Genomic DNA, 17,939 nt, shown 5'->3' with positions numbered 1-17,939 from the left:
ATAGACGAATACAGACACACACACACACACACATTTAGAGACGAATACACACACACACACACACACACACACACATTTAGAGACGAATACACACATACACACACACAGAGACTAACACACACACACACACATATTTAGAGACAAACACACACACACACACACACACACGCACACACACACACAGAGACAAACACACACGCACACACATTTAGAGACAAACACACACACACAAAGTTTGCCTCAAATCAACAATGTACGATAGTCGACAATGGTGAGAGCTATAATCAAGTGACCTTTCAGATGGTTCATTTCCATAATCCTAACCGTTCCCACTGCGACCTCCTGAAGTTTCTGTCTGTGGGAAGCGTTCGTCTAACCTTTGCGGAATGTTAAAATAGATACGTTCAATACCCTATACGTTCAATACCCTATTAGTTCAATACCTTATACGTTCAATACCCTATACGTTCAATACCCTATACGTTCAATACCCTATACGTTCAATACCCTATTAGTTCAATACCTTATACGTTCAATACCCTATACGTTCAATACCCTATACGTTCAATACCCTATACGTTCAATACCCTATACGTTCAATACCCTATACGTTCAATACCTTATACGTTCAATACCCTATACGTTCAATACCTTATACGTTCAATACCCTATACGTTCAATACCTTATTTGTTCAATACCCTATACGTTCAATACCCTATACGTTCAATACCCTATACGTTCAATACACTATACGTTCAATACCTTATTCGTTCAATACCCTATACGTTCAATACCCTATACGTTCAATACCCTATACGTTCAATACCCTATACTTAAAAGGTGTGAATGAACGTAACATGTTAGAGGGGAGGGACAAACCAAACAGACCGGTGAGGAAACATTTAGTCTTTTAGTGCATCCTGTGCAGTTAAACATCAAATGTCTTGGTGTTGAGTTGAGGCCGACTTTACAAGCCGATCTGACACCTCTCCATTTGGCGACACAGGGGACGGTGTGAGCAGTGAAGTGGGATTTCAAACTGTCGTGCATTCTGTGCAAAACTGCACTGTGTTAAACTCAAAAGCCTTGCTTAAAAGGTCTCTCCACAGTGGATCTTTCTAGAATTTTTGCATTGTAATTTCAGAAAATGTCCATGGAATATCTGCAGTGATAGTGGAAATCGATTCCCGACACTATTCAGTGCCTGTTTTCTCACATAAAATGAAATTGAGTGAACGGGCTTAGAATTTTTAGCAACCGGGAAATGACAGCAATCGTTTTCATTAGATAACATGCAGCTCCGACGGGGAGAAGTCAACAGGCCAATATCACAGCCAATCACAACACCGACGGGTAAGTAATACTGTGAAATACTTTCACTATTACTGCAGATACGTTAAATATTTTTCTGAAAATAAAATGCACAAATTTAAAAAAAAAAAAATTAAAAATTGAATCTTGTGTGTAGTACCTTTAAGTCGTTGAGACTAAGTTCCGTCAATACGAGGTAATAGAGGGTTATGGGTAATTCTGCACTCGTTCATTGGAAGACAAAAAGGGCAGAATGGTACGTGGAGTACGGAGAACCTTCCCCTGGGCAGGGTATGTTGTTTGAAGTCTGTATTGCTAGCAGGTGGTGCTAGGTGTTTTAACTCCAGGAGAAGAAGTGAGCAGATGGGAGTTTTAGTGGCCGTTGAATCCCACTCTATGCAGACACACACAGGCACACTGAACACACACACACGCACATACACACACACACACACACACACACCATTCGCACAAACTCACACATCTAGTCCCTTTTAATCAAAATGGACGTTCACACCTCGCACACTAGCTACGACTTCAGCTGGTGCCTCAAACCCCCACAAACCTCTTTATCATCACACCCTTTTTTTCTCTTTATGGCAGTCGTTTTAGAAAAGTAGCAAAAGGTGTCGCCAGTCTAAAAAAGTATTTAAACAACTTTTTTAAATGACAAAGTGCCTGTAGATAAAGTCGACATTCAACCTCCATCGTCTGCTGCAACAGGTTTCAATTCTCTCAGAGGGGATTTTTTTCTTCTTTCTCAGACATTTTTTAACAAGACTTTGCGAAAGCTGAAACCAGGTGATGGCCTTTTCTTTTCTCCGGGCGCTCCATTTTGGAATGGCCTACGCTCCCGACAGATGTCACTATGTTTTAAAACACAGTCAAGCAACTCTCGGTAGCGTAATGGTTGTGGAATGCCCATAAAGTTTATTTGTCATCTCCCCCGAGCACATTAGAACGACATGTGAACAGCACACCAGAACTACATGTGAACAGCACACCAGAACTACATGTGAACAGCACACCAGGCCTACATGTGAACAGCACACCAGGCCTACATGTGAACAGCACACCAGGCCTACATGTGAACAGCACACCAGAACTACATGTGAACAGCACACCAGAACTACATGTGAACAGCACACCAGAACTACATGTGAACAGCACACCAGAACTACATGTGAACAGCACACCAGAACTACATGTGAACAGCACACCAGAACTACATGTGAACAGCACACCAGAACTACATGTGAACAGCACACCAGAACTACATGTGAACAGCACACCAGAACTACATGTGAACAGCACACCAGAACTACATGTGAACAGCACACCATGTGCCCAGAATCGCTAGCTGGAAGTGAGTGATAGTCAAGCACACTTCAGCGCTGTTAGCTTGTCTGTTTGTGTCATTGCATGAAGTGTTTACGTGTGTCGTGACGAGTGGCATTGTTTCCCGTACAATAAACACACATAACCCCCGGTTTTCTTTCTTGTCCTCGTTCCATTTTTTTTGTAAAAAAATTGACAGCGACCGCCTGGTTTGAGAGAAAGTTCAAAGGGCATGTGGGTCCTCCATAATGGGTGGGGGGGAAAAACACACTAGGGCCTAATAGGGCCACGTTCAACGTAGATATAAATGTCACAGATACAGCAGACAGGATTCCTTATTCTACATGTCAGACAGAAATATATGATGTCTATTAGTGCCTATCTAAACATTTCACAACGTTGTTCCCTGCTGAACACGCGTCGTGAGCTGTGACACGTGGTCATTTCAGATGCGCTTTATGGGCGCCCATGTGGAAGGGGCCTATAAAATGTTTACTTTGATTGCAGTTAAAGTTGAAAATGTTCAAAATTCGCATTTCCTGGTAGCTAAAATTCTAAAGCTGTTTGAAGCTGGTGTACAACACCAAAGGTAACGGGAAGAATAGAAATAGCACACATAGAACAGATCTACCGCTTCTTAGACTGGCTTTCAATGAGAGTGACAGATCTATAACACATTTCTATGTGAAGTTGGTCGGGTTGCCCCAAAAAGTTAGATATTAAAGCTTTAATATTATGTCAAGCATTTCATCAGAATTTTGAAACCCATTCATATGGTTCCAGTTCGACAGAAACATAATAAATATAATAAATAAATAAAACATTTATAAATAAATAATGACAACTGACTAAAGGGACAAGTGGTAAAACACCACCCGCATTTTTGATTTAAAAATGTTTTATTGTCAAATGAAAACCCCCCAGAGAAGGAACATTCTGACTTTGACAGTGACTAAGAGGAGCGGTGATACCACCCCAATGCAGTCATGCGACTTTGTTCGGGTGGCTTGAGCCGTCTCTGTCGGCCACGGCGGTTGGCACGGCGATATAAAACACAGCTCTGTCGCCGTGCCACCGCCACCCATCTCTCTCTCTTCAGACGGACTGCAAGACCCAAAGTCTCTCTTTCTTTCTTTAAAATCCCTCTCTTTTCTGTCTCCCTCGTCTCCGTCGTTCCGCTAGACTGGCTGTAGACAGCACCAGTGGGGGTTTGGCAGTGTGCAGGCCCAGACATATTTGCTCCTCTCGGGAGAGGGAGCGGGTGTCAAAGACCTGCTTCGACAAGACCCTCCATCAGCTGCCAGGAGGACACACACACACAGAGAGAGAGCGAGGGAGTGAGAGAGCGAGAGAGAGAGAGAGAGAGAGAGAGAGAGAGAGAGAGAGAGAGAGAGAGAGAGAGAGAGAGAGAAAAGAGAGAGAGAAAAGAGAGAGAGAAAAGAGAGCGATAATAGATAGATAGATAGATAGATAGATAGATAGATAGATAGATAGATAGATAGATAGATAGATAGATAGATAGATAGATAGATAGATAGATAGATAGGAAGGTCCACTTCCAACACACTCATCCACCAATTAGTCAGCCAGTCATTCACTTCACAGCACAAGCAATCCATCCAGAATATTCTATCCTGATAACATCCACAATGTAGTCTATTCAGTAATCCACTGTCCATATTGTCCGTCTGAAAAGGTCACCTATTATTTATTCTATCACATAGAAGTTCCTGGTGTAAAGCTTTGTTCCCTAGATATATGAACAAATGACATAGACGTTCCTGGTGTAAAGCTTTGGTCCCTAGATATATGAACAAATGACATAGAAGTTCCTGGTGTAAAGCTTTGGTCCCTAGATATATGAACAAATGACATAGAAGTTCCTGGTGTAAAGCTTTGGTCCCTGGTGTAAAGCTTTGGTCCCTAGATATATGAACAAATGACATAGACGTTCCTGGTGTAAAGCTTTGGTCCCTAGATATATGAACAAATGACATAGAAGTTCCTGGTGTAAAGCTTTGGTCCCTGGTGTAAAGCTTTGGTCCCTAGATATATGAACACATGACATAGAAGTTCCTGGTGTAATGCTTTGGTCCCTAGATATATGAACAAAAGACATAGAAGTTCCTGGTGTAATGCTTTGGTCCCTAGATATATGAACAAAAGACATAGAAATTCCTGGTGTAAAGCTTTGGTTCCTGGTGTAAAGCTTTGGTCCCTAGATATATGAACAAAAGACATAGAAATTCCTGGTGTAAAGCTTTGGTTCCTGGTGTAAAGCTTTGGTCCCTAGATATATGAACAAAAGACATAGAAATTCCTGGTGTAAAGCTTTGGTTCCTGGTGTAAAGCTTTGGTCCCTAGATATATGAACAAAAGACATAGAAGTTCCTGGTGTAATGCTTTGGTCCCTAGATATATGAACAAAAGACATAGAAATTCCTGGTGTAAAGCTTTGGTTCCTGGTGTAAAGCTTTGGTCCCTAGATATATGAACAAAAGACATAGAAATTCCTGGTGTAAAGCTTTGGTTCCTGGTGTAAAGCTTTGGTCCCTAGATATATGAACAAAAGACATAGAAATTCCTGGTGTAAAGCTTTGGTTCCTATGAACGAATGACTGTGTGCTACAAGAGACACACCGTCAACATTCACGCTCCTGAGTCCTATATCATCTATCAGCCTGTCAGCTCTCTCTCTCTCTCTGCACAGCCACAGCCCCCCCCCCCCCCCCCCCATCTGAGCTCAGACTGTCAGCTCTCTCTCTCTCTGCACAGCCACCGCCCCCCCCCCATCTGAGCTCAGACTGTCAGCTCTCTCTCTGCACAGCCACAGCCCCCCACCAACCCCCCCCCCCCCCCCCATCTGAGCTCAGCCTGTCAGCTCTCTCTGCACAGCCACAGCCCCCCACCAACCACCCCCCCCAACTGAGCTCAGACTGTCAGCTCTCTCTCTGCACAGCCACAGCCCCCCACCAACCACCCCCCCCATCTGAGCTCAGCCTGTCAGCTCTCTCTCTGCACAGCCACAGCCCCCCCCCCCCCCATCTGAGCTCAGCCTGTCAGCTCTCTCTGCACAGCCACAGGCCCCCACCAACCAACCCCCCCATCTGAGCTCAGCCTGCCAGCTTTCTCTCTCTCTCTCTGCACAACCACAGCCCCCAACCCCCCCATCTGACCTCCGCCTGCCAGCTCTCTCTCTCTCTCTGCACAACCACAGCCCCAACCCAATCCCCCCATCTGAGCTCAGCCTGTAACCTCTCTCTCTGCACAACCACCCCCCCCCCCCCACCCACAACATTGTAATTTAACATGAATCATCATCATCATCATTATAACTATTATGAGTGTTGTGAGAGCTCAATGACTGTAAAATTCACAAAATGTTGATTAAATTGTTACCCTAATTATATTGCATTTGAACTAAACAAAAAGTATCCAATATTACTGACAGACAAAATGTTTGACACGCAAAAAAAATTATGTCAATATAATTAGTCTAATACAATGATGTGAATGATACTCTAACAATATTGAGTACAGTATTTGTAATAATGGCCAAACTCTCTATGTGAAAAACAACATGTTCATTAAACAAAATTAGATGATAAAATACAACTATAATTCACAGAATGCAACAACAACAAAAAACAGACCACAACCGTATAGCCTGGTACTAAACGTTTATCAATTCAGGAAAAACACCTTCATAAATAAACTAGGCTTTTCATACTTCATCTTTCCAAATCATTCTAAAGGATGACCCCCCCCCCCCCCCCCCCCCCATAACCCCTTCCCAATACAGGTGTAAATATTGGACTATAAATTGTCCCTTCCTGTGTTATACTTGTGCTAAAAATGCTTTATTCTATTCTACTGCAATTTACTTTAATGTTTGTATTTTTATTTTTGATTATTTCGTATCTTTGTTGCATTGTCGAGAAGGAACCTGCTTCGTTCGACGACGTATATACTATGCGTATCCCGTACACAGTATGTACGTATCCCCTACGACTAATAAAAACGTAAAACTGAAATGAATAAAAAAAAATATTTGCCCCATGTAATTCAATAAGTCAAAGATCATGAAAATGTATACCCTTGGCTCATCACTTGTCATGCTCAGTGTCTCGCGGAGTGGCCTACGTGGCAATCAGATAAGGCCCACTCATCCCCTCAGTCCCCGCACACCATTTGATTCAAAAAGACGATTAATACTTTGCCTTATGAATTGGTTAATTGCTGCACTTCAATGTTTCAATAAAGACCTGTGCTCTAATAGATTGTTAGACCAGGGACTTCAGCTGGTCCCAAGTCGTAGCCATTTGACTCACCACAGACCATGGGAAGCCAGGTCCACTACAGACGATAGAAAGCCGATCTCCTGTATTGATTCTCGGGTTAAAGGCCTACGCAGCGCGGTTTCTTTTTCTTGATCAATCAAGCCACATGGATTGCAACACTGTCTGTGTAAAGGAGAGTTTAAATAAATGACTTTCAATAGTTCTACAAATCAATATGGATTTTGTTAGGCTATGGCCTACGACACTTTCTTCAAATGATTAATGCACAGTAAGAAATATGGATCAATAATTAAATTCTGATATGATTACAAGCAATAATAATTAGGCTATAATAATACTTTATAATATTGATATTATGTAAGTATTATAATTCTTTAAATTATTTTTATTAGGCCTAGAAACTGGACGAATTCAGTAAAAAACAAATCCAAGCATGCAATTAAATCGTAATGCACTTCTTTTTTTTGCCATGTAATTGTCATTTTGGTTTTAACAGTGTTTCGTTTAGTCCTGTGGAGTAAATCTTTAACAAATAAGAAAGACTCAAACACTTTCCACAACAATGGCCAGTGAACAGGAATCCATTCTGTCGTATTCAGCAGTGCACCGGCACCGTCTCTCTTCACCATAAAACTGAAAGTGCTGGTTACGGATTCTTCTGTAACCTTTTACAAATGCAGGTCCGCGCCTCTCTCCGCCCTTCAACGTTCCCCTCGACCTAAAGAGGTTCAGGTTGTTACCATTGTGAACCTGAGGACTAATCAGTCTTTTTTTTGTTGTCCGTTTAATAATGGCCATTATTATCCTTAACGACGTTTGTTGACCATTTGCCTTTGAATGCATATGCAAAATGGATAGATAGCCTACTCCGAGGTGGCCGCTCTGCAAGTGGTCTGTCCGGTGGCACTCCGTACAGGATCACTAAAAAGCTAACAAAACTCCTAGTTCATTCAAAGAGAATAGGCCTATAGTATTCTAAAAAAATAGATGTGTATAGCTTTCCTTCTTTAACCCAGAACAAGTGTATCAAACAAAATGGCCCCCACTGCTTTTCAACGGGTTAAGCAATAATAATGTTAACGAAGAGCCTTTCAGTCAAGGTGAAGAGAGAGTTTTTACACCTGGCTGAGAGAGACATTTAGAATTGAAATAGAATGTAATTGAATTGAAATTGAGAGAAAGAGTGAGAGATTCACCAACTGTAAAATATGGAAAATGTTATTGCTACCCGGGATCCTTGGGACGTCCCTATCCTAACCCTTACCCTTACCTTAACCCTGACCCCATTCATAAGCATCCATTCCCCCTGAGACTCCGTACAATATGAAGGATGGGAACTATTAGTGAAATACGCGTCAAAGTGGGAAAACGCGGTTCCAGCTTGCCTCGTGATCGCCGTTGTTTTGTGTGCTGTGCACTGCGCTAACAGACAAACAAATCTGTTTTAGCCTCTAACACGAACATCCTTTACATTGGGAAAGATGAACTAATCCCCCTGTACACTGGAATGTTAGCGGGACAATTTAGGTATCCGACAGAGCTACGAGAGAACAGATTGGTCACTTTATCCATAGAGCCAGCTACACCATATTACTATTGAGGATCTTACAGCCAACCACCTGACATACAAATTGGTGAATAGCACTAGAAAAGTATTTGTTTTGACAGCTTTAAAATACTGAATAGTCTATACTGAAAAATAATTTCCATAGGCCTACATGGAAGGTGCACCCGATTCATCCATGGGCCTTTGCCTTTGTTTCTGAATAAATAAACGTGAATCTTCTTCATCAATTACTTTGACGGTTGAGTTTGAAAACTGACTATAAAAGGAAAAACATGGTTCATTTTTTGCTAAGCAAAATTAATCTTAAATTACAATGTTACGCTAAGATTTATAGGCCTAGTTCGTGCGCCCCAAAATAGGCCACAGAATGGGCCTATGGGGGTATCAAATGGTTTAGTTAATCTGGGATATGTTTCATTAATAATTGAACATATTCGATGTAATCGTGAACATGAATGCACAACCTACTAAAAAAACATGGCCTGCAAAAAAACGAAAGGTGTTTTCTTTTCAATGGTCTTTATAAAAACTATTTCCCCAAGACCCAACTCATGCAGTGCACTTTTTAACATGTCCCTTGTTGGTAGTGGCTGTAAACTGGCTAAATTATGGGCATTCTCTCGTTTATAGTTTCTGGTCAGACCAGACGCACCATGTGGTCATGTATTGTTCCCGGGGCGGCCGCTTGCCTCTCCCGAAATCACCATTAACTAGCAGAAGTCTCAGAGAAGTCTCAGGCGCATGTCATAAATCACCCGACCATATTAAAAGCTTAGTATAAGGCCCGAACCAGGTCAGCGAAGGGAAATTTATGGCATCACTTATGGTGGAAATAGATTGTTCTAACGAAATATATCAACTTAAGCCAAAAGCTGCACCCAGAATTTCGGTGCGGCTATAGGCCTACCCTGACGCACCACTCAAAATGAGTTCCTCCCGGAAGGCCGTGAAGTATCGTGACATAAACCGTGTTTCGTTACACACATATATTTTATATAATTTATATTTTTTATTTACAATTTAACTATGGCAAGTCATTTAAGAACAACTTCTTATTTACAATGACGGCCTACCCCGGCCAAACCTGCACAACGCTGGACCAATTGTGCCCCGGTCTATGGAGCTCCCAATCCAGACTGGATGTGATAAAGCATGGAATCGAACCAGGGTATGTAGTGACGCCTACTAGCACTGAGAAACAGTGCCTTAGACCGCTGCGCCACACATATAGCCCAGGTGAACGTGTCGATTTCGTGCACAGTATACTTCATAAGCTACCGCTTGTTTTTGACACGAGTTGGCCTATATAGTATACCTTATCAAGACTGAGGGCACACACGAAACAACAAAGCTTGTTAGATAAGCCCTAGCCCACATTATGTTTTTACTCGTGCTATAGCCTACTTCACTTTACCACAACTATAGCCTACTTAAAAGCCCCACTATGAACACAACATAGCCTTACTATTATATAATTACGCACAACTAATATAATGTTATATTAGGATCGGAAATCGGATGATAAGACGGTCGTTATCAAATGACCCCAATAGTCATTCAACAGCATGCTATTCGGTTTCTCTCACAAGTTCAAAGAGAAACGCTTATCTTATCAGCGTCAATTCAAAGGAGTTGAACATGTATTGAGAAGTCCTGAAAAGAGACAAGAAAGCTGTGGGAGAGCGCCATTTCCTGAAACAGTGGCATCCTGCCCTACTTTTCTAGTGGCAACAGTAACACAAGCCAGCCGGGTAGCCTTCCAAGTCGCCTTGCTAAAACGGCGATACCGAGCTGTAGCACCATTCAAACCGATTTCAAACCAAGTTCCAATGCCAAATGTTGCCAGTAAATAAGTTATTCGATAGTATTGTTTTGAAAATGAGCTGCCTGAACATAAGGATCACTTGATTAATTATTAATTTAATAAACCCGACCATTCTGTCGAGCAACGCATCTGTTAATACAACAGTGACGGTGTTGGAGAGAGTGAGCATCACCTTCCACTGGCGTAGACCTTGCCCCATTCTACACAAATCATTCATAAAATAGCCCACTGATAGATAATACAACACTTTTCGTTTCATATTTTAGCATAATACACAAGTTGTTGACAAAATCACAGTGAAATATAGGCCGTATTGCAATTGCATTCGTTAATATGTATAGCTATTTGAGTGAATTTTGTATTTTTCCCCCCTGTCATAAACCCATTAGACACACACTGGTTGAATCAGCGTTGTTTTCCACGTCATGTCAATGAAATGACTTGAAACTAACTTGGGAATAGACGTTTAATTGACGTCTGTACCCAGTGGGTAGGCCTACATGAAAGAAAAAATACAACATTCACTAAAATAGCTATACATATTAAGGATCGCAATAGGACCCATATTCCGCAGTGATTTGGTAGACAACCAGTGTATTGTGCTGTTGTGCATGGTTAAAACACACTTTGCTTGATATGGATCATTATCCAGGAGAAAGTACCGCAAAAAGGATACACGTTGGTGTAATGGTTTGAAATTAAAAAAAAACTGCTTAGAAAGTAGTTGATCCACTATTTTAGGCAATAAAGAACCCCTTCCACAATACGAGAAGCTGACTCAGTAGCCTATGGTATGGGGCATACCCGGGGAGCCGCAGCCTACAGAGATCCCGACTCCCCGTTGGGATACAGTAGTGTTGCGCTAATTTCCGTAGGGCGATAATGAAAAGTCAATCATCAAGAAGAATGAATGATCTTAAAGAGAAGAATACACAACTAGAATTGAAAGGATAGAAGTGGTGTGCGCATTACAAATGTGTATTAAAATCGGCAACGGCAAGGTAATTGGGGTTGTTTGGGGTTGCTGGCATGCCGTTGTGCAAAGCTATCCGGTGGGGGCGAGTTCGTGCAAATCAAAATGGTCTCTTATTTCCGGATACAATAAAAATGTTCTCGATTTAAAGGCTAAAATAAAAAGAACAGAGATACAGCTCGATGAGGGATCAACCTGCGTAACTCGGCTAAGGCTACTACCAATGCGCAGTTTGTAGCCCATTGACGGACCTCACGAGAGCTTCGGCGTAGTTAAAATCCAGGGCAATCAGAGTCTTAACGCAAATCACCCCCCAAAAATAGCAGTTTATAATAAACCCCCCTTAAAATATGAATGTGTCTTACCTTCAACAGCTGAGGCCATGTGCAGCCAGAGGCTGCATAAAACCAGCAAGTAATCCATTGTCATAAAGCGATCAGCTCGGACATAAAAATAACCCCAGGGGAGAGAGGGAGAGACGGGTGAACACAATCCGAGGTGTTCCGACACCCAGTTCAACCGCGTCAAGCACCCAGTTCAACCGCGTCAAGCACCCAAACCCAGAGATACCTCCATAAAACCAACAAGGGAAATAGGATGAGCAAGGTATGTATGAGCAAGGTATGAGAAGATTTGTGCCCTCTCCTTATTCAATGATTTCCAGTGGGTTTATGCCAGAGAAACGAGATTCCGTAGTTGTCCAACCCGTCGACGCATTTGGCAAACGACCAAAGAGAAGTTGCCCTGTTCCCAACAACGGTTCGGTAAATATCCCCGTTAATATTTCATATTATCGACACCGAGGGAAATAAATGTCCATTTCACAGGGTCTGTCGGGAAAAAAATCCTAAATCTCTTCTGTAGTCAATACGTTTGATATCTTCACACTTCTTGTATCAAATACAATAATGTAGCATAGTCCAACTACGCATTTTCACAATTACGTACATACATGATCGAGTCTTATTCCCGATAAAATCCGCTTGGTTTATATATTGTAGTAAGTCCCTGCGCGAATTATCGGCGTGGTTGCAGAAAGTTTATGCTCCGCTCTGTGTGTGCATTGGAATGAAGAAACGGTGTGCAAGAACAAGAGGGAAGAGTGAAAGGGAGAGCGAGAGAGAGAGAGAGAGAGAGAGAGAGAGAGAGAGAGAGAGAGAGAGACGGGGGGCGTAGTAGGAGGGGTTATGGGTAAAGCAGCTCTCATACGGTCACACCCCCACAACTAGCTCTGAAAACCGCTGCTCCAGGGCCACTGCTTTTCTCTGGAATCCCACATTAGGCAGGGACACGGCGGTTTTAGCGGGGACATAGCGCCCCCTGCGGGACACTCATATTTCAGTGGTCGATTTAAAGCAAAACCACGGAGTATCTCCTTATTTTCATTTTTGTTTCAATTATTTTCAGCAATTACAGCAATGTGTCTACAACACAGTCGAATATTCGGGGTTTTAAAACAATGGACATTGTGTGTTATCGAAATTCAAAAGCTCATCAAACACTTTTTCTGTAAGATTTTCTGTAAGTATGATTGTGTGCAGTTCTCACCCAGTATACAGACTATACATTCAGAATCTCGTTTTTTTTAAGAAATACAAATGAATATCTGCGTAATATAAAGTTGCATACTTGATTTATTGTAGTTTGCTGAGAACAATAATAGCGCATTTGAAGCCCATGTGTCCATGATTAAAAACACCGGCTCTGCTGAAATATAGCCTAGATATGTTTACAAAATTTAGGCCCTACAGTTTAGAGTTTAGTGAAACTATTCTTGCCTGTTTCATGTTCTCTGTATTTGATTATCTTCATTGGTATAGAGAAGGCGATTTTCAAGAGCAGTCAGTTCGATAATGGGCACAAAGCGATGTTTCTTCTTCTCCTGTCCACCTGGAATAATGGGTTCTCTTTCTACTGAAAGACAAAAAATATACAGCGTTTACAGTCATTTTATTACATAATTGTGTCATTTGCTTAAATGAATGAATAGGTAATAGCCTATGTCAATTAGTCGAACAACATGCCAATGCTAATGATGAGCCCTTCTGTCTTCAAATTTGACTTTTTTTTTTTTTACACATTTTTTATTATTTTATGAAGAAGTTTGTTCATAATTCTGCATTATAATACTTCACGTAGTAGCCCAATAAATTCCATGACTGACTTTTATCAGAACTTAATAAGGTGTTCTCAAGTTATTTTTTTATTGTAATTTTATTGTGCTGAAGAACGCTTTGATTAAAATGACCATTTGGGGGGGTCTAAAATGGTGCACAACAGCCATCGAAGAATGAAAGTTCCTGGAACATTGAAAAGAAAACTGAAACAAAGTATGCATGATCATAAGGTATGTTGTCGTTGTTGTTTGTTGTTGTTGTTGTTGCTGATGACGATATACATATATGTTATGAGAAGCCTAAGTTTAGCCTACTTTACATGACTGTTATTTAAGAGTAGTTAGACACTTACTTATATTATCTTGTACATTTAACAGTAACAATTTAAAATATTTTCATGGGAACAAATCCATTCAAAAACAAATTCTTAGGCCCAGGTTTGTTATTGAGATTAGTCGTATAGAAAACTACCATCAGCTAATTCAGATAGCCATACATCGCCCTGGTAAAAAAAAAAAAGCCTTATGTTTGGTTGTCAAATATTTCAGTGATGACTTCAGAGGCTTGGCTTCACATGGTAGGTTTCCTCTCGGCTTCAAACCCAGCACTTGCGTCGTCTACTTCTTCAGGGCCTACCTCAACCTCATTTATGCAATAACCTGGTTAGTGGATCTAGCGTGCCTAATCGTTTTGGAAAACCTTTGAAGAAATGGCACTCTGGTGCAAAATGTAGTTTACTTCTTGGTACAGTGTGTCTAACTCCCGTTGTTATCTCCTTGCGCAGATCACCCACGCATATTCTATTTTCTCCAGTGACATGGGGCCTTACCGAGGCAGTGCTGTGCGGGGTTGGGCCGTGGTGAGAGGGAGCCGTTTTTCTCATGTATCCTATCGTTGTTGTTAGCTCTTTGCAATGCCAACATGTCTGTCTTTAATTTTGACATTTTGCCAATAATTTTGAGACGCATTGGCTTGTTCGGACAGTTTTGTTATAACTTACTAAAGAAAGAAAATAAACGAATAGAACGGCCAATAATGTATTTAAGTATTGACTACATTGTCTATACAATCTAATACATCTACAAGTGATTAAAATGTATCCTCGTAATAGCCTAAAATAAGGAGCATCATTTGCAGGCTATTTAAGTAATCTATTAGATCTAACATAGAACATGTATCTATTTAAATCATCCTGAGTTTCGTATTTAAACAAAAAAGAAGTGTGACGTGTAGTCTAAATTGTAGTTTTCCATTCATCTTGTCTCTTGAAAGGCCTGTTGAGCACTTGGTTGTCATTTCCTGAGAGGCGCGAGGGTCGAAGATAAAAGACAAGGAGAGTGTTGTCCAGACGGACGCTGATGGGCTGTTTGTTGTCCAGACGGACGCTGGCCGGGCTGTTTGTTACCACGTCGCGGCTTTTGTTGACACTCTCTCTGGGGTTAAGCACTCGAAATATCCGGAGTCACTTTCCCTTTCTCAGGTGTCCACAGTCACACAGTCGTGAAGGTTTCAGAATAGCTTGGAGAACACCAGTCTGGCATGACCGACTTTTTCTGTAGGCCAGTTAGTTGATTTTCACAGCCATCTGCTAGTGCTTTTGTTTTGTCATTCAATACAAGTTTTTGTTGTTGGCTCACTTTCGTCATACTAATGAGGCCCTTTTTAGTTGTTACCTTGACTTTGTTTGCTTTTTAATATTGAATAGTAACAGGATTGTGAATGGATTTCCTCCTTTGTATCATCCATTCAGGGATGTTTGATATGCTGTTATAGGTTCAAAATACACAACTTGTTTTCCACTCTGCATATAGGCTATATTCCATTGGTCACACAAACAAAAATAAACAATTATTTACTCGTACTGAAGTTTAATATCAACATAATTCCCAAGGTTGTGTTTAATTAAAAAAAAGTTATACAATGTCTAAAATCAGCAGTATTATTACATTCACCAGAAAGTTCTCTATGATGTTTCTATGTTAGTCATTGCTTTGGCATTACATCTCTCTCTCTCTCTCTCTCTCTCTCTCTCTCTCTCTCTCTCTCTCTCTCTCTCTCTCTCTCTCTCTCTCTCTCTCTCTCTCTCTCTCTCTCTCTCTCTCTCTCTCTCTCTCTCTCTCTCTCTCTCTCTCTCTCTCTCTCTCTCTCTCTCTCTCTCTCTCTCTCTCTCTCTCTCTCTCTCTCTCTCTCTCTCTCTCTCTCTCTCGTATGCTATAAAAGGCACCACCTCTGTAAATACTAATCAAAATCATGAACAGGAAAAAAAGGCTTATGTTTTGTCTTCATCTATAATTGATGTACTCCCTGGGGTTTCCACAGAGTTAACCTTTTCCCTATTTACTTTCAACCTTTAGCCAGTTCAAACCTCTCCTCACAGCAGAGCCAGGGACATGCAGAATACATTCAGGAAGACTTGGGACTTAATGAATAACAGTTTGTATGTTTTCCACCTTTTTACATTGCATTATTATCAATTAAATAATTGTCCTCTGAGATTTAAAATATAAATTATATTGTTGATTTTTTGTGTTATTGAATAATATTTTACTACAAAATAAAAGACAAGACACTTGTAGATCGTGCATAAATTATATCAATAAAGCGTTATATTCTTCCACATCAAATCAAATGTATTTGTCACATATGCCGACTACCTTGTAGTGGAATGCTTGCTTACAAGCCCTTAATATGCAGTTTTCAGAAAATAGAGTTATTTACTAAATCAACTAAAGTATATATATATAAAAAGTAACACAATAACAAGGCTATATACAGGGTGTTACGGTACAGAGTCAATGTGGAGGCTATATTCAGGGTGTTACGGTACAGAGTCAATGTGGAGGTTATATACAGGGGGTACTGGTACAGAGTCAATGTGGAGTCTATATACAGGGTGTTACGGTACAGAGTCAATGTGGAGGCTATATACAGGGTGTTACGGTACAGAGTCAATGTGGAGGCTATATACAGGGTGTTACGGTACAGAGTTAATGTGGAGGCTATATACAGGGTGTTACGGTACAGAGTCAATGTGGAGGCTATATACAGGGGGTACCGGTACAGAGTCAATGTGGAGACTATATACAGGGGGTTACGGTACAGAGTCAATGTGGAGGCTATATACAGGGGGTACCGGTACAGAGTCAATGTGGAGGCTATATACAGGGGGTACCGGTACAGAGTCAATGTGGAGGCTATATACAGGGGGGTACCGGTACAGAGTCAATGTGGAGGCTATATACAGGGTGTTACGGTACAGAGTCAATGTGGAGGCTATATACAGGGTGTTACGGTACAGAGTCAATGTGGAGGCTATATACAGGGGGTACCAGTACAGAGTCAATGTGGAGGCTATATACAGGGGGTACCGGTACAGAGTCAATGTGGAGGCTATATACAGGGTGTTACGGTACAGAGTCAATGTGGAGGTTATATACAGGGGGGTACCAGTACAGAGTCAATGTGTAGGCTATATACAGGGTGTTACGGTACAGAGTCAGTGTGGATGCTATATACAGGGGGTACCGGTACAGAGTCAGTGTGGAGGCTATATACAGGGTGTTACGGTACAGAGTCAGTGTGGAGGCTATATACAGGGGGTACCGGTACCGAGTCAGTGTGGAGGCTATATAGAGGGGGTACGGTACCGAGTCAGTGTGGAGGTTATATACAGGGGGTACCAGTACCGAGTCAGTGTGGAGGTTATATACAGGGGGTACTGGTACTGAGTCAGTGTGGAGGCTATATACAGGGGTACCGGTACCGAGTCAGTGTGGAGGTTATATGCAGGGTGTTACGGTACAGAGTCAGTGTGGAGGCTATATACAGGGGGTACCGGTACCGAGTCAATGTTCGAGGGTACAGGTTAGTCGATGTAATTTGTCCATGTAGGTAGGGGTAAAGTGACTGCATAGATCATTAACAGCGAGTAGCAGCACTGTTAAATAAAAGTGTGTGTGGGTGACTGGAGTCTTTGACAATTTTTTGGACCTTCTTCTTTTTGAGGAGCTACGGACCCATGTCGAATCTTTTCAGTCTCCTGGGAGGGAAAAGGTCTTGTCGTGCCCTCTTCACAAATTTTTGGTGTGTTTGGACCATGATAGTTTGTTGGTGATGTGGACACCATGATAGTAGAACTAGGGGAAAGGGGGGTAGGAAACCTGGCAAAGGGGGTAGGACTATGGGAAAGGGGGGTAGGACTAGGGGAAAGGGGGGTAGGGAACATGGCAAAGGGGGTAGGACTATGGGAAAGGGGGGTAGGAAACATGGCAAAGGGGGTAGGACTATGGGAAAGGGGGGTAGGAAACATGGCGAAGGGGATAGGACTATGGGAAAGGGGGGTAGGACTAGGGGAAAGGGGGGTAGGAAACATGGCGAAGGGGGGTAGGACTATGGGAAAGGGGGGTAGGAAACATGGCAAAGGGGGTAGGACTATGGGAAAGGGGGGTAGGACTAGGGAAAGGGGGGTAGGACTAGGGGATCCAGTGTGTTGGGTAGAGTCCAGTG

At 41.8% G+C, this 17,939-nt stretch overlaps 1 protein-coding gene across 12 annotated transcripts in view; it reads right to left on the bottom strand.

Annotated features, from left to right (window-relative positions):
• Window positions 1-12,423, bottom strand: part of LOC129867492 (ephrin type-B receptor 3-like) — a 120,536-nt gene extending 108,113 nt beyond the window's left edge. For all 12 annotated transcript variants that reach the window (XM_055940935.1, XM_055940939.1, XM_055940938.1 and 9 more), the window contains exon 1: window positions 11,682-12,423. In XM_055940935.1, coding sequence (XP_055796910.1) covers window positions 11,682-11,745 — 64 coding nt within the window. In that variant the 5' untranslated portion in view covers window positions 11,746-12,423. The remainder of the gene's footprint in view (window positions 1-11,681) is intronic.
• Between the last annotated feature and the right edge of the window lie 5,516 nt (window positions 12,424-17,939).

Source organism: Salvelinus fontinalis, chromosome 12 (assembly GCF_029448725.1).
Source record: "Salvelinus fontinalis isolate EN_2023a chromosome 12, ASM2944872v1, whole genome shotgun sequence".
NCBI lineage: Eukaryota > Metazoa > Chordata > Actinopteri > Salmoniformes > Salmonidae > Salvelinus > Salvelinus fontinalis.
This window is presented reverse-complemented; position numbering and strand designations above follow the sequence as displayed.